General features: G+C 64.7%; 1 protein-coding gene across 2 annotated transcripts; it reads right to left on the minus strand.

The window, feature by feature from the left end:
- Nucleotides 1-386: 386 nt before the first annotated feature.
- On the minus strand, nucleotides 387-23255 carry EIF2B4 (eukaryotic translation initiation factor 2B subunit delta). Of its 2 annotated transcripts, XM_050951691.1 has the most exons (13): nucleotides 23133-23255; nucleotides 22361-22487; nucleotides 21064-21273; nucleotides 17416-17498; nucleotides 15024-15115; nucleotides 13996-14110; nucleotides 11159-11235; nucleotides 10754-10856; nucleotides 4462-4605; nucleotides 2489-2616; nucleotides 1320-1497; nucleotides 1027-1207; nucleotides 387-635 (listed from the first exon to the last, which is right to left on the minus strand). In XM_050951691.1, the coding sequence occupies exons 1-13, from the start codon at nucleotides 23235-23237 to the stop codon at nucleotides 436-438; spliced, it is 1743 nt and encodes a 580-aa protein (XP_050807648.1). In that variant the 5' UTR covers nucleotides 23238-23255; the 3' UTR covers nucleotides 387-435. The 2 variants fall into 2 exon arrangements, with proteins under 2 accessions (XP_050807648.1, XP_050807649.1); XM_050951692.1 differs by lacking the exon at nucleotides 4462-4605.
- Nucleotides 23256-23675: the final 420 nt, after the last annotated feature.

Here is a 23675-nt window from a genome sequence, read left to right on the forward strand (position 1 = left end):
AGGAGCCTGCGGGGGTGGGGTTGGTTGCCCTGGGCCGGGATGGGTGCCCTGAGGGGGGGGCTGGTTCCCCTGACAGGAGGCTGTGGGGGAGGGGCTGGGTTCCCTGAGAGGAGCCCATGCAAAGGGCTGAGGGGGGGGCTGGGTACTCTGACAGGAGCCCATGGGGCAGGGCACATTTCTCTGGGGGCAGGCAGAGGGGGGGCTGGATACTCTGAGGGGAGCCCATGGGGGAGGGGCCGGTTCTACTGAGGGCAGGTGGAGGCAGGGGGGGTGGGTACCCTGACAGGAGCCCGTGGGGCAGGGCTGGTTCCCCTGGGGGCAGGTGCGGGCCCATGCAGTGCAGCTCTGGCCCTGTCCCTCAATTATGCAGTCACAGCAGGCAGCCGTGAGATCAGCAGGGTTTATTGAGGGTCCATGCAGCCCCCATCCCACCCACTACTGTTCCACATTCTTGACACGCAGGACGACGGGCACCGAGGTGCATGGGATCATGCCCAAGTCTGTGATCACCAGGTCCACTAACTCGGGAGGGGTCACGTCATAGACCAGATTGAGAAGGCGCAGGGACGAGTTCTCCTTCCAGCCACGCAGATGGGCTCCTCCCTTCCCAGGCACGATCAGATCATCGGGGTCATCTATAGAGACATGCCACAGGGTCAGGCACTAGGGTGCACCTGCATCCCCTCCCTGGGAGGAGCTGCCTGGCACCGGGACAGCACCCTATGACTTCCCTGACTGGCCGGAACTGGCTGGCACCGGGACAGCCTTCCCCCTGCCCCGCACAGGCCCCAGCCCCATGACTTCCCTGACTGGCCAAGGGAGCTGACTAGCACTCGGACAGCCCCCCAGCCAAAGGAGCTGGCTGGCACTGGCACAGCCCCTCCCTGCCCCCATGACTTCCCCAACAGGCCAGAGGAGGGCGCAGCGCTGGGACGTGCCATACATTGGGCAGTCTGGCTGCACTGCGGCCAGCGGCTGCTCTGAGGGGAGTGGAGCCCACGGCACGGGAGGACGCAGGGCACGTACCCAGCTCATTGGAGACAAAGGAGTCCGTCTGCACCCGCTCACAGAACTTGTACGTCTCGCAGCACACCAGCACAGGCACGTTGTAGGCCTTGGACACCAGCGCGATCTGGGATGTCCCCACCCGGGACATGACAGAGCCATTGGCCAGCAGCGCATGAGCCCCCAGCAACACCTTGGAGACCTGCAGGGGGAGCACCACGTCAACTAGCACCAATCTACGGCTGTGGCAGGCTCAGCCTCCATCACCCAAGCAACACCCTTCCCCTCTGCCCTCAGCAAAGCTGCCTGCTCACCTCGGGCAGCATGTAGGAGATGGCAGTGATCATGACGTAGGTGCAGCGGATGCCCTCGCGCACCAGCCTGCGTAGTGTGTCCCGGCCCTCCAGCCGCGGCCGACTGTCCACCACGATCACCCGGAAGGCACGACCATTGGCATGGGCGTCACACAGTGTGCGGTTCACTAAGGAGGAGCTGACAGGACACCACAAGTGAATTCACAGAGCTTATCGCGGGAAGGGACCATCTAGTCTAACTGGCAGAGAACCTCATCCATTTAGCCCAATAACGTGGGATAGGCTAACGCACGCTCAGAATGGCAGCCAGTCTGGATCTGAAGCCAATGACAGAGGGAGACTCCACCCCTGCCCTTGGCAGTTTGTCCCATGAGTTCATCACCCTCCTGGTGAGAATTTTTGCCTTCTTTCTAGTTTGGATTCGTTGGGCTCCAGCTTCCAGCCATGGGTTCTTGTTCTGCCTTTCTGCACTAGACTGAAGAGCCCTCACTGTTCTCCCCCCGTGAAGGTGCTGTAATGACACTGTAATGAAGTCACCTCTCACTTTTCTTACTGAACTAAACAGATCAAACTCTTTAAAGCTCATCCTGCTTCATTCCAAATACTGAACAGAAATATTTATTGAACAGTTCTGCCTTTTCTATATCATTAACAATATTACCAAAATCTCTGTCTAGTAATGGGCCTACACCATTGCTAGGATTTCTTTTGTTCCTGATGTATTTGAACTCCTTGTCCCTAGCCCTGACAGCCATGCATTTTTCCCTGAGGTCTTTAGCCTCCCTTATCAATTTTATGCACCACTTAGCTTCTAGTTTATATCAATTGCTATCTATTTCCCATTTGTTATATATTGCTTTTTTATTTCTTACTGCTGCCTTCACTTCCCCACTCACCCAGGATGGGCTTTTAGGCACAGTTGTCCTCTTCTGTGATTTGGGAATCATGGATTTTTAACCATCTCATGAATTTCTCTTAAACAACACCTGATTTCCATTCACATTTTTCTGTCTAAAGTTTCCTTCCAATCAACTTTGCTCATGGGAAATTAGCCTTTTGAAGTATCTGTATTTTTGGTTGGCACTGTCCAGTTCGCCCACAGCAAACATAAGGAAGGCTCCTCCACCCTGGGTCAGATCATCCACACAGGGAAGCCCCCTCCTCCGTACCATCCATACACCAGGATGACATCACCGTCACTGATCTTCTCGAACGCATATTTGGAGATAGCTTCGGCTGCCAGCTGGATCTTCTCCCTCACATATCCGTCAATGCTGCCCTGCAGTTTCCCCTTCGCCTGGGGAGAAGCAGTGCCAGTCACTCTGGGGCCTGAGAGCACTGACATCCTTCCCTCTGGCTCACCCCACAGCTAGCCATGCTCCACACTCCTGGTAGGAGTGTGCACTCCCATCCCGCCTACCCAGGGCGCCCTGACTGGGCCTAGCTGCCGCAGGCCCCCAGCACATGGTTTGGGAGATCCCCTCCGCACTGGGGGAGGAAGAGAAGGGAACACATCTGTGCTGCACAATTCAGCCAGGACAGCTCCCATCCCCCCCAAACCATCCTTGTGAGCAGAGGGCAGGATGCACTGCATGGCACAGGCCTTACTGTGAGTCCAAAGGACCCATCACCCCACAGGACTAGAGAGGAAACCCAGGGGAAACCCTCTCTCTTGCAGGGAATAGGCTGGCAGAGCAACTGCCATTCCTGTACCACCTTCCAGATACAAGGCCTCCAAAGCACTCCCATCACCCCACCCATATGGAGGTGCAGTCCCCTCTGGGGTGGAACTGGGCACTTGTAAGAGCCACACAGAAATGCTGCAAAATAGATGAGATCAGCAGGTGAAGGAGGATCCTCTACAAAACAACTGCAGGGGGTTAGCTCAGCCAAACATAAAATTACCTAGGCTGGAATTTGGCCAGGCCACAGGAGCTAACACCCCAACTCCAACAGACAGCAAGTTGCAAGAATCTTTAATATGGTAGGTCAGGCCTTTGCCATCACACCTCAACTGAGGGGGACAGAGCCCTCTACAACTGCGCTGGGGCACCGGGGCCAGCCCTAACTGCAGGGGCAGAATGTTCCCTGCCTGGGTCCCTGCAGCACCCCAGTAGCACTGCACTGGGGCCAGCATGTTCCCTGGCAAATCCCCTGCCCAGCTCCCTGCAGCAGGAGAAAGAGGAAGTAGTTGATTCAAACACAGAGCAGTGTGAAATGGGAGACAGGGTGGGGAGGAGGCAGAAGGGGGGCAGATAGGAGGAGAGGGGGACTGGAGCCAGGTTGAGGGGTGGATACGGGCAGAGGGGGACAGAGGCAGGATACTCCTGAACTTGAGTCCCAAGTCTCTGTATTCATCTGTGATCAGCCAACAGCAGGAAATCCACCAGCAATCAGGGCCGGCTCTAGCCATTTCGCCACCCCAAGCATGGCGGCACGCCGCGGGGGGGCGCTCTGCCGCTCGCCGGTCCCGCGGCTCCCGTGGACCTCCCGCAGGCGGACCTCCAGTCCAGCGGAGCTGCCTGCCACCCTCCCGACAACCGGCAGAGCGCCCCCTGCGGCATGCAGCCCCAAGCACACGCTTGGCACGCTGGGGCCTGGAGCTGGCCCTGCCAGCAATGTGTCTCATCCCCTTTAGCGCCGGAGCAAAGAGAACCTAGCGGGCGGTTCCGCCGCTGCTGGAGCGGTGGTTCTGCGAGATGCTGTGTGTAGGAAGTGCAGGTCTCCCTGGACGTGGCTAGGCCCCTTGTGCACATGGGATGGGACGTTTTAATAGCCAGGTGCCTCAGGGCCACCCATGCACCCCAGGCCTCCTCGTGCTCCTGTGCAAGGGGAGAGGGGGTGGGGCAGCTGTGACAGTCCCTCGCAGGTCACAGCCCCTGGTAGCTGAGGGCTCTGAAAACAGGGACAGAGGGTGGGTCATGGGATCCACACGGACTGCACCATCTCGAAGCACCACAGCTCCAGCCCAGTACTAACTCTCTCCGAGTACAGGTCAGCATGGAGACCGCTGCTGGTGACTGGCAAGCGGTGTCCCTCAGGGCAGGAGAATGAGAAGCTCCAGCTGGCTGTGACTGAAGTACCTGGCTCAGACCTAGCTGCTGAATCCCAGGCATAGGGTTTGACAAGGTCAGCGGGTTACCTGCAGATCTCTGATACTGGTATGTGTCTGAAGCAGACGGGAGTGCGCCGGCGCGGAGGTGCACCAGCCAGCTGGTAACGCCGCCAGGTACAGCGTGTGATCCACTTTGATATTCTCTGTAAAGAGATGGCTTGGTCCAGGGCTCTGGCAATAAATGGAAGGGGGTGGGGGGATCGGTATAGTTTGGTCTGGTCAGTACAACAAAGCAAAGCCCTGGATGCATCACAAGTGTGGTTTCTTTTCTCCTGGCACCAAGTGCGGCTGGGGGAGGAAGTCTGGCAGTGGACTGGCCCATTCAGATGGAAATCTGAGACCAGTTCAGCAGTGAACGTCAGCTGAGGTCTCAGCCCCACCTTGTCCCATAGGGAGGCTCGGCAATACGTCCCTGAAGTCACAGCCACTAGCAAGACCGACTTCAAAGTGAGGTGGTGCAGGGACCATCCTGAGAGTGGTTCGAACCGAGGCTCCACGACTCTCAGGAGGTCCCAGGCAGAGGCATGTTCTCTGATCAACGCAGGAGTCCCTCGGAAATCTCAACACTAGGGAGACAGGTGCGTGAAAAGAGCAGGCATGACCACGCAGGAGGGCGAGCTGAAATGCTGTGAGGGGCACGTTAACAGAGCGAAGTGAAGGCCAGCCTGCTTCCAGTGTAACAGGGAGTCCAGGATCTTTGGTTCTAAAGCTGGGGCTCAGACCAAACGGGACTGGGCTGCCATATTGAGACCACCTTCCACCTAGAGGAGTCCATCAGTCTGGCAGATATTTTCCTGCATTCAGTTAGGATTTCCTAGGCCCCAAAGGAGCAGTGCCTGCCCGTGGCACTGAGTCAGCCCACAGCCATGCCATCAGATGCAGCAACCCCGGGTCTGGATGGAGCAGCTGGCCACGGTGCTGCGAGATCAGGTCCAGGAGCCGGATCAGCGGCTGGACAGACACATTTGTCACAGGGCTGTGAGCCACAGCTGCCTTGGCCAATGCGACAATGAGAGACTGTGGGAGATCACTGTGGGACTCAGGGGAGCAGGTGGAATGGGATGCAGCAGGCGCCATTCCACTGCAGGAGGATGAGCTCTGGGGACAATCCTGGGCTGTCCTTCTTGGGAGCCAAGATTCTGACCTTTGGCATCATCTGTGGTGGCAAAGGGGCCTCTTAGGGGAACCCCCAAGGCAGAGTATGGGTCTGTGTGGGGACTGTTTGTGGCTGCTGACTGCTCATGAAGCCCTGTCGGTTCGTGCTGGCTGCCGCGGGGATGGAAGAGCTGACGGCATCGAGTCCAGACTCTGACGGCCTCCAGACGTGTGAGGAGCAGGCGTCTCCTTTTCCCTGCTGTGTGTCATGCAGGAAGCTCTGCAGGGCTGAATTCCAGCAGACAGGTAGGAATATCACACCAGCCTGAGCTCCAGGAGATTCCCTCCATGCCGGCCAGGGGCCAAGTCCCCTGAATCTGTAAGTGATCCAAGTGAGCCCCCAGCCTGACACATCCATGATCAGTGTCTTCATCTGCAAGGGGACTGGGAAGGGCAACCCTTTCCAAGGGTGTGTGGGGCCAACCACCTGCAGCTCTGCAGTGACGTGCTGGGGCAGACATATCCCTGCCTGTCTGAAGGCTCGGTGGAGACGAGACCGACCTGAGCCAGAGTCAGAGGGACCGCCGCTGACGTCAGGCAAGAGACTCCCTGTGCATGCATGCTAACACGCGAGCTAGCACTGCAAGACATGGCTGTCCTGGCCTCTGTACTGCTGGAGCCCACCCTCGGGCATGCATGCTTTTCCTGGCTGGAGTCGACACTGGCTCCCGTGAATGCTGCGCCCAGGAGGGTGAGACATTACTGTTAGTATCTAGGCCCGTTTGTTAGCCTGAGATCGAATTTTGGGTTTGATTTTTGATACTTTTATATTCTTACTAACGTGTGTGAACAAAGCCACTGTGTGTTGCATCTGCCCACTATAGATGGGGTTTACCACACAATGTGAGAAGATAAGGAAGAGAGTTCAAGTGTTGCTGGGTATGGTGGGAGTTTTATAGACAAGCATACACTTGAAGGCTACCCGACTCCTCTCCCAAGCCAAGGTCAAGCAACTGGTTTGGGGGGCGGGGGAAGAGGGGTAAGAAACACTAAAAGCCAAAGAAATGGTGATCCTGCCCAAAATACAACCTCACTCCCTACCCCTCCCATGGGGGGGTGACGGAGCCCCCAGACTCAAGACCCTCCAAGACAGACCATGACCATAAGTTGTAAGGGGTGGGACCAGGGCCGGGCACAACAGGTATATTTGGGCCTGCTAAGAATGCGGGAAGGAAAAAGAGCCAGTGTAGCATGGTATATAGGTGAGCTCAACACCACTCTGGCCCCCTACGAGAGGTGTCCCTGGTACCACCTCTAGGGCTGCTGTCAGTCAGAAGCGGGGAGGAGTCTCCGCTTGGTGCTGGGAAGAAAGCAGAGTTTGGTGACGGTGACAAGGCGTATTCCTCGGCCAGTGCCATGCGGGATGTCTCTGCTCCAGCTCTGCGCCAATGGCTGCCCAGCAGTGAGGGTGTTCCGTGGTGCCTCTGTCAGTGACTTAGCACTGCTCCCTTGGCACAGCACGACGGCACCCTGCCCCTTCCTCCCGATCGGGCGACATCTCTATGCTTGGAGTCATGTCTGTCTCTGCTTGGCCCTACACTCATGCCTGCTGCAGTGATGATGGGGTCTCTGCTGGAGCAGCTGGTGCAGGCTCTGCCGGTACCGGTGCCAAAGCAGTAGCCAGCCTTGGTGCTGATAGTACCAGGCAAACAGTGTTGATGTGACCTGTGCCAATTTTGCTACAGTTGTCTTGCCTGCCCTCGTGCTTCTCGAGCCCAGGGGTGGGTCTGCTCACAGGGCACTCGCTGACAATGACCCTGTGGGCTCCTCGGAGGGAGGTGGACGTCTCCTCCAGGTCTGAGTGACGCGCATTTCAGCTGCGCCTCCCTCGACATGCGAGTCCTTACCCCCTGTGCGTCTAATGGGGATGTGGATCTTCCCCAGACAGAAAGGGCATTGGCCATGCCTGTTGGCAGGGGACTTGGCTTACGCCCTGCGAGTTTACAGTCTAACACAGAGTCAGTGCAATGCACCGCGACCCGCGGCACTGGGGGACGGAAAGCGCAAAATGTCCACAGGAAAGATTTAATTGAAGCTAAGAGGGGGATGAAGAAGCATTTTGTCACCAAACTGGATGTAGATGGTGAGCCTGAAGGTAGGAGAAAGTCAGTGGGCGGGCACTCGCCAGGCTCCGTATTGCTGCCATGGGTGGGCTGTAACTTTTGCCTGCTTAGAAATGTACAGTGGAAAGTGGGTCAAGTCATTTTCAATAAAGAGTGTTATAAACAGGTGCAAGAGAACCAGAGAGAGACTGGATTAGCCTACACCAGAAAGCCTTACTGATACAATCCAAGGAGTGTTGAAATTCTAATGGTTAGAAACAGATGATGTGGAGCCAGAAGTTAATATATTCAGATATCAGACCTAATTGGTGGACAAAATAATGAGGGGATGGGCTATTCCCCCTCTGCTCCCCATGTGGGTCCTTAAAGAGACTTCGGGGGTGGGGAGGAGACAGACAGAAGGATGGAGAGGAAGAACAGACGGTGACTACTCAAGTGAGTATCAGAGGGGTAGCCGTTTTAGTCTGGATCTGTAAAAGCAGCAAAGAGTCCTGTGGCACCTTATAGACTAACAGACGTATTGGAGCATGAGCTTTCGAGGGTGAATATCCACTTCGTCAGATGCATGTCTTTGCTACTCAAGTGAGCTTCACCATCATGGCTGCTACCTCCACCCTTTCCAGGGACCCTGGGCTTTGGTCGTCCTGAGCAGAACAGGCCAGAGAGAGAGATCCAGACAACATCACCATCTCCACCAGCCACAGCTGAATCCCAGACAACACCTGGGATGATGCGGGATTGACTTTAACAGCAGCAGCAGCTCCACCTCATCTCAACTCGCTTCTGCCCATAACAACAGCTGATACTGTCTAGGAGACGGTCAAACGGCTGGAGGATTTTCCTTCTAAAACCCTCTCCAGCTACAGGGCAAGGGAACACGGGATGCGGCTGGAAGGAAAGTCTGATTTAATGCTTTGCATTTCAAACGCTTTAACAGCTTGTCGTCCTTTTCTGTAGCTGTAATAGCAGGTGAACAGGCTGTTTAATGGGGTGTTTGCCCTGGTGCTAGGCAGGCTGAGGTCTCTGGATACCAACCCCCACCCTGTCTCTTGTTTAACAGTTTAATGTTGGATGGTGGCTGGGTTTTACCACCACCTTTGGCCCATTTGCTCCATCTAAATGAACACAACAGTGGCACAAGGGAACTGAGGGAGGGCTGCTGACTTTGCAACCGATCAAAAGCTACTTTGATGTCAATATGTGCCACGTGAAGGCCCAGCTCTCTGGACATCCCGACTAGACCTTGGGGTCTCTCACCACATGGAACAGGTTAACGCTGAGCAGCATGGGTACAAGACAGCTCTTGTCAAAGAACTCTCACGCTACAAAATCACAATCCCCGGCACCACAAAGTGATCCTCACTGTGGAAGAGGCAACCTTCCTCCACTCCAGTGCTCCACACCCAATTCCAGGTGTGTCACTTGTTATCAGACACCACGAGTGCAGTCCTTACCCACCCAGAACCCCATTTCTCCCGCCCTACACAAACCCCAAAGGTTTTAGTTAAACTGCAGCACTTCACCCCTCAGGAGACTGAACAGTTGTGGCCACAGGCAGAGAACTGGAGAGACCGAGGTGCCCCCAGGGTTGTGGCCCCCACAATGGCAGAGAATTGATCAGGTGAGATGTGCCCAGGTGATCCCAGCAGGCGACCCAAGCCCCACACTATAGAGGGAGATGAAAAATCCCCAACGCCCCTGCCAATCTGACCTGGGGAAAATTCCTTCCCAACCCCGAATCTGTCCATCAGTTTGACCCTAAGCCTGTGAGCAAGACCAGCAGCTGGGCATGTAGAAAGGATCCTCTGCACCACCCCAGGATGGGCCTTCCCGCGTAGTGTTCCATCTCCAATGCTTCAGAGGAAGGCGAAAAAACCAGAATCCATCCTCCCACTTGTGCACTGGGGGGAAATTCCTTCCTAGCCTCCTGCAGGTGAGTGGCCGAAGGCCCAAAGCATGAGATTTGAATACAGTCACTGCCACAATGCAGAGCTGCAGGTGTTACGAGCACACAGAAATCAATGCAGACAATCCTGTTCTCCTGCCTTCTCTGAGGCTGCACCAACACGGCACCGCTGCTGTGGCAGCATGTAGGTACACGCCGCTGCGTCCATACTGTGATGTGTAGCTGCACAGACCGGTAAAAGACCCTGCCAGGTGGGAGGCAGCGGGGAAAGGCTCAGCAGCTGGGAGCTGCGGGAAACATTCCCCACTGCAGGGAAAGATTCCTGCAACAGGGAGCTGCCGGAGCCTCTCCCTGCTGCCTCCCATCCGCTGCCGGAGCCTCTCCCAGCTTCTTTCCGACCGCCAGAGCCTTTCCCCGCTGCCTCCCACCCGCTGCCGGAGCCTCTCCCCGCTGCTTTCCCACCCGCTGCCGGAGCCTTTCCCCGCTGCCTCCCATCCGCTGCCGGAGCCTTTCCCCGCTGCCTCCTACCCGCTGCCGGAGCCTCTCCCCGCTGCCTCCCACCCGCTGCCGGAGCCTCTCCCCGCTGCTTTCCCACCCGCTGCCGGAGCCTCTCCCCGCTGCTTTCCCACTCGCTGCCGGAGCCTTTCCCCGCTGCCTCCCATCTGCTGCCGGAGCCTTTCCCCGCTGCTTTCCCACCCGCTGCCGGAGCCTTTCCCCGCTGCTTTCCCACCCGCTGCCGGAGCCTTTCCCCGCTGCTTTCCCACCCGCTGCCAGAGCCTCTCCCCGCTGCCGGAGCCTCTCCCCGCTGCCTCCCGCCCGCTGCCGGAGCCTCTCCCCGCTGCCTCCCGCCCGCTGCCGGAGCCTCTCCCCGCTGCTCCCACCCGCTGCCGGAGCCTCTCCCCGCTGCCTCCCGCCCGCTGCCGGAGCCTCTCCCCGCTGCCTACCGCCCGCTGCCGGAGCCTCTCCCCGCTGCTCGAGCCTCTCCCCGCTGCCGGAGCCTCTCCCCGCTGCTTTCCCACCCGCTGCCGGAGCCTTTCCCCGCTGCCTCCCGCCCGCTGCCGGAGCCTTTCCCCGCTGCCTCCCACCAGCTGCCGGAGCCCCTCCTGTAGCCCTGGTGAACCCCCAGACCCCACTGCAGGCTTCCTGCTGCTGGAACGGCGTAAAGCCCGTGTCCTGTGCTCAGGCACCTGCTCACCTCCTCCTCCCTCAGGGTGCTGGACAGGCCCGAGATCTCCTTCTTGAGGTACTTAATGGCGTTGCCCATGCTGGCGGAGAGGGGCCGGCACTGGTTCAGGAAACTGCAGAGAGGAGACAAATGCTGAGGGGCATGGACTGGAGCCAGGCCTGGGGGGCAGGGAGCACCCCCAGAGCGGGGGAGCGCCTGGGCTCATTAATGGGGATCAGCAGCTTTTCAGCATCTGCAGAGAAGCCCCTGCCCAGTAACCCCCAGCCTGGGCCTGGGGGGAGCGGGGGATGGAAGCAGCAGCGCCAGCGGAGATGACCAGCCCGGATTTGGGGGGCCAGGGGAAAACCCATATGAACTGCAGCCCCAAGAGCCCCTCCCTTGGAAGATCCTGCCGTCCCGTCTCTCTCAGCTCACCTGATGTAGGGCTTCAGCCTGGCCAGCAGGTCTCGCGAGAGCTCCTCGTTGGGCGGCGTGGAGTAATCCCAGATCACCTGGAAGAAGCCGGGCGAGAGACCATGACACCCAGGCATCGGGACAGGGTATCCGGGCCTGGCAGAGGAGTGGAGGGGCAGGCAGCCAGGGCTCATCTAGAGAGAGCAGCAGGTACCCAGCCAGGCATGTTAACTGGGAACATCTCCCAGGAGCAGGAACGGGCAGGGGGGACACGGGCTGGGGTGGGGCGCAGGTGTCATACCCAACCCCGGTGCTAGCACAGAGTGCTGTCACGAGGAGGTGGCAGGGTGAGCTGTGGGGGGGTGGGGCAAGCTGGAAAAGGCTGTGAGGAGGAGGGAGGCGCTGAGCTAGCAGTGAACTGAGCTGGGCTGGGAGGCGAGGTGATCAAATAAAGGAAGGCCAGAAGGAGGGACCGGGAAGGGCGACGGAGGGAAGGAGGAAAGCAGGGAAGGTTTTAGGGCCCGAGGAGTAGAGAAAAGCAGATCTGGGGATGTGAGCAGGCACTACCAGAGACGGGAAGGTGAGGGAATAACAGCTACAGATGTGCTGGAGAGAAGATCAGGGAAAGATGCTTAGTGAAAAGGGAACTGATCACAAAGCAGATCCTGAAACCAGCAAATGAGAAGCACACCCACCCATGGCCTGCAGCGTATGGCCAGAGCGTGACAGGTACTGAAGGATCACAGCTCGCTGCACCCAATGGGCAGGTGAGGGCCCACGAGGCGCAGAAAGCCCGCTTGTGGATACCCGCCGTGGGAAGAGATACAGCCGCAGGACAGCGACTCTAAGGAGCATGCCAAGCCAAACAGAGGCAAAGAGCAGGACAGCGAGCGTGGAGCTGGACTTCCAGCCAAGGGGAGGAAAAGGTCATTCTCCGGAGTGACCCAGTCTGCTGCTGACCCAGCTCCGTGTTCTTGGACAGAGCGAGGAAGAGCAGCATGTGCGAGGCCAATGTGTGGGGAACCCGTCGCTCATCGGCACAAGCAGTAAGTGCTCAGTGACGGTCTAGGTTATTTATGCGCTGGGTACAGTGGTGGGGTTTTCCCTTCTAAACTTTTAAAAAGGCAAATGATCCCTTTTGCCTTGGTTTGCCTCTGCTCAGTTAGCACAGCCCGCCTCACCGGTCGCTGCCGAGGGGCATTGGCAGAGCGGGAGAGCGAGGCTTCCAGACAGCTGGAGGGCAAGGCGGGGCAGTGCAGGGTTGGGGTGTTTGGGGTCGAGGCACCGGCAGCACTGGGGGTTGGGACAGAGGGCACCGGCAGCACTTGGGGGCGGGGCAGGGGGCACCGGCAGCGCTGGGGAGCGGGGCAGGGGGCACTGGCAGAGCTGGGGGGGCGGGGCAAAGGGCACCAACAGCACTGGGGAGCAGGGCAGGGGGCACCGGCAGAGCTGGGGGGCGGGGCAGGGGGCACTGGCAGAGCTGGGGAGCGGGGCAGGGGGCACCGGCAGCGCTGGGGAGCACCGGCAGAGCTGGGGGGCGGGGCAGGGGGCACCGGCAGCGCTGGGGGCACCGGCAGCGCTGGGGGGCGGGGCAGGGGGCACCGGCAGCGCTGGGGGGCACCGGCAGAGCTGGGGTGCGGGGCAGGGGGCACCGGCAGCGCTGGGGAGCACCAGCAGAGCTGGGGGCGGGGCAGGGGGCACCGGCAGAGCTGGGGGCGGGGCAGGGGGCACCGGCAGCGCTGGGGGGTGGGGCAGTTCGTCAGGTTCCGTGGTACCAGCAGCCCGACCTGTTCTGCTCCCAGGTTGGGCTGCGGCACCACGCAGGGCCTGGCCTCACCGCCCCAGGGAGCTGGCACACGACAGACTGGTCCAGCCCAAGGGAGTGGGGGACCTGGGCCCAGGCCCCGAGCCAGGGCAGGACGCAGCATCTCAGCCTGCGTCGCACCGGGGGAGGGGGGGGGAGCGATGACGCAGCCCAAGGGACCAGGGCCCAGACCCCGAGCCGGGGCAGGACGCGGCGTCTCAGCCTGCGCCCTGAGGTGGGGACCCGGCGCAGCCCAAGGGACCTGGGCCAAGGCCCCGAGCCAGGGCAGGACGCAGCATCTCAGCCTGCGTCGCACCGGGGGAGGGGGGGGGGAGCGATGACGCAGCCCAAGGGACCAGGGCCCAGACCCCGAGCCGGGGCAGGACGCGGCGTCTCAGCCTGCGCCCTGAGGTGGGGACCCGGCGCAGCCCAAGGGACCTGGGCCAAGGCCCCGAGCCAGGGCAGGATGCAGCATCTCAGCCTGCGTCGCACCGGGGGAGGGGGGGGGGAGCGATGACGCAGCCCAAGGGACCAGGGCCCAGACCCCGAGCCGGGGCAGGACGCGGCGTCTCAGCCTGCGCCCTGCGGTGGGGACCCGGCGCAGTCCAAGGGACCTGGGCCAAGGCCCTGAGCCTGGGCAGGATGCAGCATCTCAGCCTGCGTCCCATTGGGGGGGGGGGGCAGGGCTGACGCAGCCAAAGGGACCAGGGCCCAGACCCCGAGCCGGGGCAGGACGCGGCGTCTCAGCCTGCATCCCGCAGTGGGGGCCCGGCGCAGCCCAAGGAACCTGGGCCCAGACCCCGAGCCAGGGCAGGATGCGGGGTCTCAGCCTGCGCCCCGCGGTGGGGGCCCAGTGCAGCCCAAGGGAGGGAGGGACCTGGGCCCAGGCCTCAAACTGGGGCAGGACACAGTGTCTCAGCCTGCGCCCCGCAGTGGGGGCCCGGCGCAGCCCAAGGGACCCAGACCCAGGCCCCGAGCCAGGGCAGGACACAGCGTCTCAGCCTGCGCCTCACAGGGGGGCCCAGCGCTGGCGCAGCGGGGCGGTCAGTGGTACCTGTCTGAAGACTTGCAGCAGGGCGAGGCAGCGCGCGTTGGAGCCGTTCAGCAGCCCCTGGGAATACTGCAGGCCGAGCCGCACCACAGCCGGATGGATCGCCATGGAGGGGATGCTAGGGACGCACACAGGGCATAGATGAGAGGCCTTGGAGCTGGGAGGCTCCACCAGCGCAGAAGGGGAAGGACCCTACGGCCCCCAGTGCTGGGTCACCCACCCTCTCCCCCCCAGAGCTTCCACCTGCCAGTGAGAGGCACATGTGCCTTTCACGAACCAGGCCACCCCACACACACATCCAGGTTATCCCCGTAACCCCCACACCCCCTAGGGCACCCCCATCACCCCCAGGACATCCCCGTCACCCAATAACCCCCATGCACACCCAGGACATCCCTGTCACACACACACCCACGCGCACCCAGGACATCCCCGTCACCCTGTAACTTACACACCCACACAGGGCATCCCTGTCACCCACACCCACACACACACCCCCAGGGCATCCCCATCACCCTGCCACGCACACACCTGGGGCATCACCCTTTGCCCCACACTTGTCCCAGGCCAGGGCTCCCTATTTGTCACACACTCCCCTAACCACTCAGGTTACCCCGTCCCCCAGACACCCCTACATACAGTCACAGTGTGCCCCCCTCACCCCATACTCCTCCAACACACACTGAGTGCCCCCTTCATTCCATACCCCCCCACACTCACACAGCCAGTACGCCCCCATGCCCCATACCTTCCCCACATGCAGGAAATGGGATGTTCCAGTCAACCCCGCCCCCAGCTGGCCAGGGCTCACCCTTCACCCCACAGCCCCACCAGGGCAGCAAGACCTGTCCCTGGGGTGGACACCCAGAGCTGGACAGCCCACAGCAACAGGGCATTGCCCCAGCCAGGGCTCGCCAGCTTCCCCACATCCAGGAAGGACACACGGAGGCCAGGCTGCCTGGGCACAGCCCACCCCAGAGCGCAGGCTGCAGCAGACGTCTTCACCAGCCTCAGGGCCGGGGGGCACAAACCTCATCTGCTGGGTCAGTGGCATCTTCCGGCTGTACTGGTGCAAGTGGGAGAAGAGGTTGACTTTGGCGCCATAGTCTGGCCTCAGAGGAACCTGGCATGGAAATTTCAGAGCACGCTGCTTCAGTGCAGGTCAGCCACCAAGGCCCTCCCCAGCGGGCACAGCCTGTCCATGGCACACACCCCCTCCCTTACTAGACACCACCCACCTGCCCTCTCCCCAGCGGGCACAGCCTGCCCATGGCATGCCTCCCGCCTCTGGCCTCACCCCTGCTGGGCACCGCCTACCAGTCCCCTCCCCAGCGGGCACAGCCTGTCCATGGCACACACCCCCTCCCTTACTAGACACCACCCACCTGCCCTCTCCCCAGCGGGCACAGCCTGCCCATGGCACACCCGCACCCCTGGCCTCACCCCCGCTGGGCACCGCCTACCTGCCCCCTCCCCAGCGGGCACAGCCTGCCCATGGCACACACCCCCTCCCTTACTAGACACCACCCACCTGCCCTCTCCCCAGCGGGCACAGCCTGCCCATGGCACGCCTCCCACCTCTGGCCTCACCCCTGCTGGGCACCGCCTACCTGCTCCCTCCCCAGTGGGCACAGCCTGTCCATGGCACACACCCCCTCCCTTACTAAACACCACCCACCTTCCCTCTCCCCAGCGGGCACAGCCTGCCCATGGCACACCCGCACCCCTGGCCTCACCCCTGCTGGGCACTGCCTACCTGCCCCCTCACCAGCGGGCACAGCCTGTCCATGGCACACACCCCCTCCCTTACTAGACACCACCCACCTGCCCTCTCCCCAGCGGGCACAGCCTGCCCACGGCACGCCTTCCACCTCTGGCCTCACCCCTGCAGGGCACCGCCTACCTGCCCCCTCCCCAGCGGGCACAGCCTGTCCATGGCACACACTCCCTCCCTTACTAGACACCACCCACCTGCCCTCTCCCCAGCGGGCACAGCCTGCCCATGGCACACCCGCACCCCTGGCCTCACCCCCGCTGGGCACCGCCTACCTGCCCCCACCCCAGCGGGCACAGCCTGCCCATGGCACACACCCCCTCCCTTACTAGACACCACCCACCTGCCCTCTCCCCAGCGGGCACAGCCTGCCCATGGCACGCCTCCCACCTCTGGCCTCACCCCTGCTGGGCACCGCCTACCTGCTCCCTCCCCAGTGGGCACAGCCTGTCCATGGCACACACCCCCTCCCTTACTAAACACCACCCACCTTCCCTCTCCCCAGTGGGCACAGCCTGCCCATGGCACACCCGCACCCCTGGCCTCACCCCTGCTGGGCACCGCCTACCTGCCCCCTCACCAGCGGGCACAGCCTGACCATGGCACACACCCCCTCCCTTATTAGACACCACCCACCTGCCCTCTCCCCAGCAAGCACAGCCTGCCCATGGCACACCCGCACCCCTGGCCTCACCCCTGCTGGGCACCGCCTACCTGCCCCCTCACCAGCGGGCACAGCCTGCCCATGGCACACACCCCCTCCCTTATTAGACACCACCCACCTGCCCTCTCCCCAGTGGGCACAGCCTGCCCATGGAACACCCGCACCCCTGGCCTCACCCCTGCCAGGTACTGCCCACCTGCCCCCTTCCCAGCAGGCACAGCCTGCCCATGAGACACCCTACCCCGCTGGGCACAACCCTGACACCCCCTCGCTTGGCACAGCCAACCTGCCCATCAGGAGGTGAGCTAGCGATTAGGACCTACGTGTATGTGAGGGATCTATATACACATTGATTTCACATGCTGCTTAGTAACCTACATGAACGTAGCTTATACAACGGGGGGCCAGGTTTTAGGGTGCCCGGGATTAACCCTTTGGGGAGCAGTACCAAACACAGCCATTTGGCCTACTAGGAACCGTCCCTGGTATCTGGGTACAGAACAGGAACGGGGCTATGACAGGTCATGACGGCCCCGCCGAACAGAACCAGCGACGAGCCCGACGAGTGTGAGGACAGGCTGGTTACTGCTACTAAGCAGATAAGTGACTTCCCTCGCTTGGCGTGAAGGGAGCCCCTTAGTTTGGGTCACAGCCGAACGCAGCCAGGGAGGGGGCGGGCAGAGCCCCGGAATAACAAAACGCACTAAGACAGAAGGATCTACCTGCATCCACACACCCTGTCTGTTCCCACAGCCACCCCACCCGCCTGCCCTGCCGTCGCTGCCACCCAGCCTGCCCCAGGCCCGTGCCTCTAACTCCTGCCCCGCTGGGCCCAGCCCAGCTGCCCCTGACCGCCGCTGGGCACAGCCGCCTAGCCCACTATGCCTCAGGCATCCCCCTTCACGGAGACGAGACCACGGGATTCTCCCCAGGCCCTTCCCCCTGTGAGTCCCTCAGCATGTGGCAGTGCCCGGGCACCCTGTACCTGCTGCCGTTCCAGCTTCTTCGCCAGTCTCCTCTGTGCTGCTGGGTCGTCCACCTGCACGTGCTCCGGCACCCGCTTCACCACTGGCAGAAGCAAGGCGAACGGGCTGAGCTGGGGGCCAGGGCATGACCCCAACACAGAGCCACCCAGGCACCCTGGATGGGCACAGCCACACTCCACCGTGACCCAGGCACCCAAGAGGGACAGGGGACAATAAAGAGCCTAGGGACCCGGGAAGGGGGTGGGGGATGAGGGCAAAAGCACAATCACAGCGACCTGGGCACAGGGGAGATGGTGCAGCACCACCCAAGGGGCGGTGAGTCAGACAGCCCCCCCCGCCAGCTCACCCAGGGAGTGCTGAATCAGACACTCCCCCCGCCGGCACATCCAGGGGGCGCTGAGTAAGACCCCCACCAGCTCACCCAGGGGGTGCTGCCCCGGGTCACCTGCCAGTTCAGCCAGCCCCAGCCAGCGGATGCTGCACCGGACCACCCGCCGGCTCACCCAGCCCCACCCAGGGGGTGCTGCCCCAGGCCACCCGCCAGATTACCCAGCCCCACCCAGGGGGCACTGCCCTGACCCCCGCCAGCTCACCCAGCCCCACCCAGGGGGCACTGCCCCGGGCCACCTGCCGGCTCACCCAGCCCCACCCAGGGGGCACTGTCCCGGGCCACCTGGCGGTTCACCCAGCCCCACCAAGGGGGCGCTGCCCTGACCACCGCCAGCTCACCCAGCCCCACCCAGGGGGCACTGCCCCGGGCCACCTGCCGGCTCACCCAGCCCCACCCAGGGGGCACTGCCCTGGGCCACCTGGCGGCTCACCCAGCCCCACCAAGGGGGCACTGCCCTGACCCCCGCCGGCTCACCCAGCCCCACCAAGGGGGCGCTGCCCCAGGCCACCTGCCGGCTCACCCAGCCCCACTCAGGGGGCGCTGCCCTGACCACCGCCAGCTCACCCAGCCCCACCCAGGGGGCGCTGCCCTGGGCCACCCGCCGGCTCACCCAGCCCCACACAGGGGGCACTGCCCCGGGCCACCTGCCAGCTCACCCAGCCCCACCCAGGGGGCGCTGCCCTGGGCCACCCACCGGCTCACCCAGCCCCACACAGGGGGCACTGCCCCGGGCCACCTGGCGGCTCACCCAGCCCCACCCAGGGGGCGCTGCCCTGACCCCGCCAGCTCACCCAGCCCCACCCAGGGGGCACTGCCCCAGGCCACCCACCGGCTCACCCAGCCCCACACAGGGGGCACTGCCCCGGGCCACCTGGCGTCTCACCCAGCCCCACCCAGGGGGCGCTGCCCTGACCACCGCCAGCTCACCCAGCCCCACACAGGGGGCGCTGCCCTGACCCCCGCCGGCTCACCCAGCCCCACCCAGGGGGCACTGCCCCGGGCCACCTGGCAGCTCACCCAGCCCCACCCAGGGGGCCCTGCCCTGACCCCCGCCGGCTCACCCAGCCCCACCCAGGGGGCGCTGCCCTGGGCCACCCGCCGGCTCACCCAGCCCCACCCAGGGGGCGCTGCCCTGGGCCACCCGCCGGCTCACCCAGCCCCACCCAGGGGGCGCTGCCCTGGGCCACCCGCCGGCTCACCCAGCCCCACACAGGGGGCGCTGCCCTGGGCCACCTGCTGGCTCACCCAGCCCCACACAGGGGGCGCTGCCCTGACCCCCGCCGGCTCACCCAGCCCCACACAGGAGGTGCTGCCCTGACCCCCGCCGGCTCACCCAGCCCCACCCAGGGGGCACTGTCCTAGGCCACCTGCTGGCTCACGCAGCCCCACCCAGGGGGCCCTGCCCTGACCCCCGCCGGCTCACCCAGCCCCACCCAGGGGGCGCTGCCCTGACCCCCGCCGGCTCACCCAGCCCCACCCAGGGGGCGCTGCCCTGACCCCCGCCGGCTCACCCAGCCCCACCCAGGGGGCGCTGCCCTGGGCCACCTGGCGGCTCACCCAGCCCCACCAAGGGGGCACTGCCCTGACCCCCGCCGGCTCACTCAGCCCCACCCAGGGGGCGATGCCCTGACCCCAGCCGGCTCACCCAGCCCCACCCAGGGGGCGCTGCCCTGACCCCCGCCGGCTCACCCAGCCCCACCCAGGGGGCACTGCCCTGGGCCACCCGCCGGCTCACCCAGCCCCACCCAGAGGGCGCTGCTCTGGGCCACCCGCTGGCTCACCCAGGCCCACCCAGGGGGCGCTGCCCTGGGCCACCCGCCGGCTCACCCAGCCCCACACAGGGGGCGCTGCCCTGACCCCCGCCGGCTCACCCAGCCCCACACAGGAGGTGCTGCCCTGACCCCCGCCGGCTCACCCAACCCCACCCAGGGGGGCACTGTCCTAGGCCACCTGCTGGCTCACGCAGCCCCACCCAGGGGGCCCTGCCCTGACCCCCGCCGGCTCACCCAGCCCCACCCAGGGGGCGCTGCCCTGACCCCCGCCGGCTCACCCAGCCCCACCCAGGGGGCGCTGCCCTGACCCCCGCCGGCTCACCCAGCCCCACCAAGGGGGCACTGCCCTGACCCCCGCCGGCTCACTCAGCCCCACCCAGGGGGCGATGCCCTGACCCCAGCCGGCTCACCCAGCCCCACCCAGGGGGCGATGCCCTGACCCTCGCCGGCTCACCCAGCCCAACCCGGGGGCACTGCCCCAGGCCACCTGCTGGCTCACGCAGCCCCACCCAGGGGGCGCTGCCCTGACCCCCACCAGCTCACAGCCCCACCCAGGGGGCGCTGCCCCGGGCCACCTGGCGGCTCACCCAGCCCCACCCAGGGGGCGCTGCCCTGGGCCACCCACCGGCTCACCCAGCCCCACACAGGGGGCGCTGTCCTGGGCCACCCGCCGGCTCACCCAGCCCCACACGGGGCGCTGTCCCAAGCCATCCGCCAGCTCACCCAGCCCCACACAGGGGGCGCTGTCCCAGGCCACCCGCCGGCTCACCCAGCCTACCCATGGGGCGCTGCCCGGGACCAGCCACTGGCTAACCCAGACCCACCCGGGGGTGCTGCCCTGGACTCCCAGCAGCTCACCCAGCCCCACCCAGGGGGCGCTGCCCTGGGCCACCCGCCGGCTCACCCAGCCCCACACAGGGGGCGCTGTCCTGGGCCACCCGCCGGCTCACCCAGCCCCACACAGGGGGCGCTGTCCCAAGCCATCCGCCAGCTCACCCAGCCCCACACAGGGGGCGCTGTCCCAGGCCACCCGCCGGCTCACCCAGCCTACCCATGGGGCGCTGCCCGGGACCAGCCACTGGCTAACCCAGACCCACCCGGGGTTGCTGCCCTGGACTCCCAGCAGCTCACCCAGCCCCACCCAGGGGGTACTGCCCTGACCACCCCCGGCTCACCCAGCCCTACCCTGGGGGCGCAGCCCCAGGTTACCCATTGGCTCACCCAGCCCCACCCAGGGGGCGCTGCCCCAGGTGAACCCAGCCCTGCCCAGGGGGTGCTGCCCCGGGCTACCCGCCCACTCACCCAGCCCCATCCAGGGGGCACTGCCCCAGACCCCTCACCAGCTCACCCAGCCGTGCCCAGGGGGGCACTGCCCCGGGCTACCCGCCGCTCACCCAGCCCCACCCAGGGGGCACTGCCCTGACCCCTTTAAGCCCACAACGCTGAGGAGGGGAGCAGCCATGGCATGGCAGTTCTGTCCTTACTGGACTGGGGCTCGCTGGGCTGCAGCCTTGGCTTGGCCAGCGCAGCTGCCGGGGTCGACTCCACTTTCTTGGTTTGTTTCAGTGCGCGGTCGGCCTCCTGCTTGGCCCGGCGCTCTGCTCGCTGCTCCGCCTTGCTCTTCCCCCCCGCCAGCTTCTCGCTGCCGGCCAGGCCCTCGCTGGGCACTGGGGCCGGCATGGGGGGCACAGCCCCTACAAGAGGAGAGACCGGTCAACATGTGGGAGCCTCCCACACTCCCAGGCTCCAGAGAGCACACGCCCGTGGTTGGGGGAGAGGGAGGCGCAGTGATCAGAGCATTCGATGAGGATTCAGGAGACCAGGGCGCATGTCCCTGTTCCACCACAGACTGGCCAAGCACTGGGCCTCCAGTCCCCACCGGTAGCATAGGGCCGGTAGCCCTTCTGTGCCATGGCTGGCCGGGTGTGCCCAGGGGACGGTCAGAGGTGGGACCTGGATGGACAGACAGAGGGCTCGTAACCCAGGGGCCACATGCAAATGAGCAAAGGCTTGGGACAAAGAGGAAATTTTCTGTACTATTTTATGAGCCCTGTGTGTGCCTCAGTTTCCCCTCGGTGCTACGTCGTTACCGAGTGGGTGGAAATGGGCTGTGTGCTCTCAGGGCAGGGGGAGACAGGGGTGGGTGTCACCCAGCTGCCCAGGCCCCCTACCAGTGGAGCTCTGCAGGTGACAGTGGCAGATCCAAACGCCAGCGCCCCAGAGGGAGAGGGACATGCCACCTCTCCGCAGGGCAGCTGAGCACCAGTCCCCAGCTCAGAACAGGCTGGGGGGGTTGGCTGCTGGAGGAGGGGGCCTTGGACCAGGGATTCAGACCAAGGAATGAGATGGAGACAGACAGAGCTTGACCCACGGGGGTCACTGCGCTGGGCTGGGCTGTAACCGTCACTCCTCTGGGCTCCCCAAGGGCTGCCTGGGCCGTGTGCCAGGCTGCGGATACACCCGCATGTCTGCCCACGCTGGCTGGGTGTCCCCGCAGACGCTGGGGGGGGTGCTGCTCCCCCAGACTGTACACGTCTCCCCCAGGGTCTGTCCCAGACTCACTGCCCGGAGCTCCCGGGGTGGGGCAGGGGGGCTGCAGCCCCAGGGGCCCAGTGTCAGGAGGAGGGGAGGCCACGTGGCTCACCCTGGGGGAAGAGTGAGACCCTGGGGGTCTGGGTCACTGCAGGCCCCTCCCAGGGACTGTTCCCAGGCTGGGGCCTAGCCTGGCCCTGGGGGTCGAGACGGGGCACACGCTGATAAGGGGCAGCCCCTCAGTTGCACCTGGCGGCTGGGCCTGCGGGTGCCCAGGGCTGGAGGACTCAGCTGGCTGCCCCTTCTCATCTCTCCGCTTCTTCTTCTGCTGCTTCTTATCCTTCCGCAACTGCAGCTTCTCCTCCTTGGAGAGCTCCTGGGTGGGGGGGACCCTGATTCAGCACTGCCCCCCATGGGCAGCCTGCCCACCCCCTGCTCTGCGGGCAGCGGTCCCCCAGCTCCCCCACATACAGAGCCTGCCGGCTGCAGCCCCCAGCGCCCCCCGGCCCAGCTCCCTCCACCCCGCCGGCTGCAGCCCCCAGCGCCCCCCAGCCCAGCCCCCCCCCACCCCGCCGGCTGCAGCCCCCAGCGCCCCCCGGCCCAGCCCCCCCCACCCCGCCTGCTGCAGCCCCCAGCGCCCCCCGGCCCAGCCCCCCCCACCCCGCCGGCTGCAGCCCCCAGCGCCCCCCAGCCCAGCCCCCCCCCACAGCCTGCCGGCTGCAGCCCCCAGCGCCCCCCGGCCCAGCCCCCCCCACCCCGCCTGCTGCAGCCCCCAGCGCCCCCCGGCCCAGCCCCCCCCACCCCGCCGGCTGCAGCCCCCCCCACCCCGCCGGCTGCAGCCCCCAGCGCCCCCCGGCCCAGCCCCCCCCACCCCGCCTGCTGCAGCCCCCAGCGCCCCCCGGCCCAGCCCCCCCCACCCCGCCGGCTGCAGCCCCCCCCACCCCGCCGGCTGCAGCCCCCAGCGCCCCCCGGCCCAGCCCCCCACCACAGCCTGCCGGCTGCAGCCCCCAGCGCCCCCCACCTGTCGGTCTGCGGGCGGCTCGCGGCTCGGGGGGGGGCCGGCACTGGGGGGGGGCGCGGGGGGGGACCCGGCCCGGCGCTCGCGCTCACCGCCCCGCGCCGCCATCGCTGCAGCCTGCGCCGGGCCCGGCCGCTCACAGCGCCGCCCGCGGCCGGAGGGGGAACCGCCTCCCCCGGGCTCAATCCCCCCCCGCCGGGCTCGGGGGTGTAACCCCCCCCCGGGCTGAATCCCCCCCCCCGCCGGGCTCGGGGGTGTAACCCCCCCCCGGGCTGAATCCCCCCCCCCGCCGGGCTCGGGGGTGTCACCTCCCCTCGGGCTCAATCCCCCCCCCTGCCGGGCTCGGGGGTGAGACCCCCCCTGGACTGAATCCCCCCCATCGGGCTCTGGGGTGAAACCCCCCCCGGCTTTATCCCCCCACCGGGCTCCGGGGTGTAACCCCACCGGGCTCAATCCTCCCCCTCCAGGGCTCAATCCCCCCCCACCGGGCTCTGCGGTGTAACCCCCCCCCAGGCTCAATTCCCCCCGCCGGGCTCTGGTTTGTAA

The sequence above is a fragment of the Gopherus flavomarginatus genome, chromosome 4 (genome assembly GCF_025201925.1).
Source record: "Gopherus flavomarginatus isolate rGopFla2 chromosome 4, rGopFla2.mat.asm, whole genome shotgun sequence".
NCBI classification, from domain to species: Eukaryota; Metazoa; Chordata; order Testudines; family Testudinidae; genus Gopherus; species Gopherus flavomarginatus.

What these genes read in the sequence shown, in the direction of transcription:
- EIF2B4 (XM_050951691.1), bottom strand. Translation starts at nt 23,237, where the DNA reads ATGGCGGCGCGGGGCGGTGAGCGCGAGCGCCGGGCCGGGTCCCCCCCC. An exon ending in AGGCTGAAGCCCTACATCAG is followed by an intron (nt 10,857 to 11,158) that starts GTGAGCTGAGAG and finishes TCCTCTCTGCAG; the next exon opens with TTTCCTGAACCAGTGCCGGC. An exon ending in CCAGTATCAGAGATCTGCAG is followed by an intron (nt 2,617 to 4,461) that starts GTAACCCGCTGA and finishes GCTTCTCCCCAG; the next exon opens with GCGAAGGGGAAACTGCAGGG.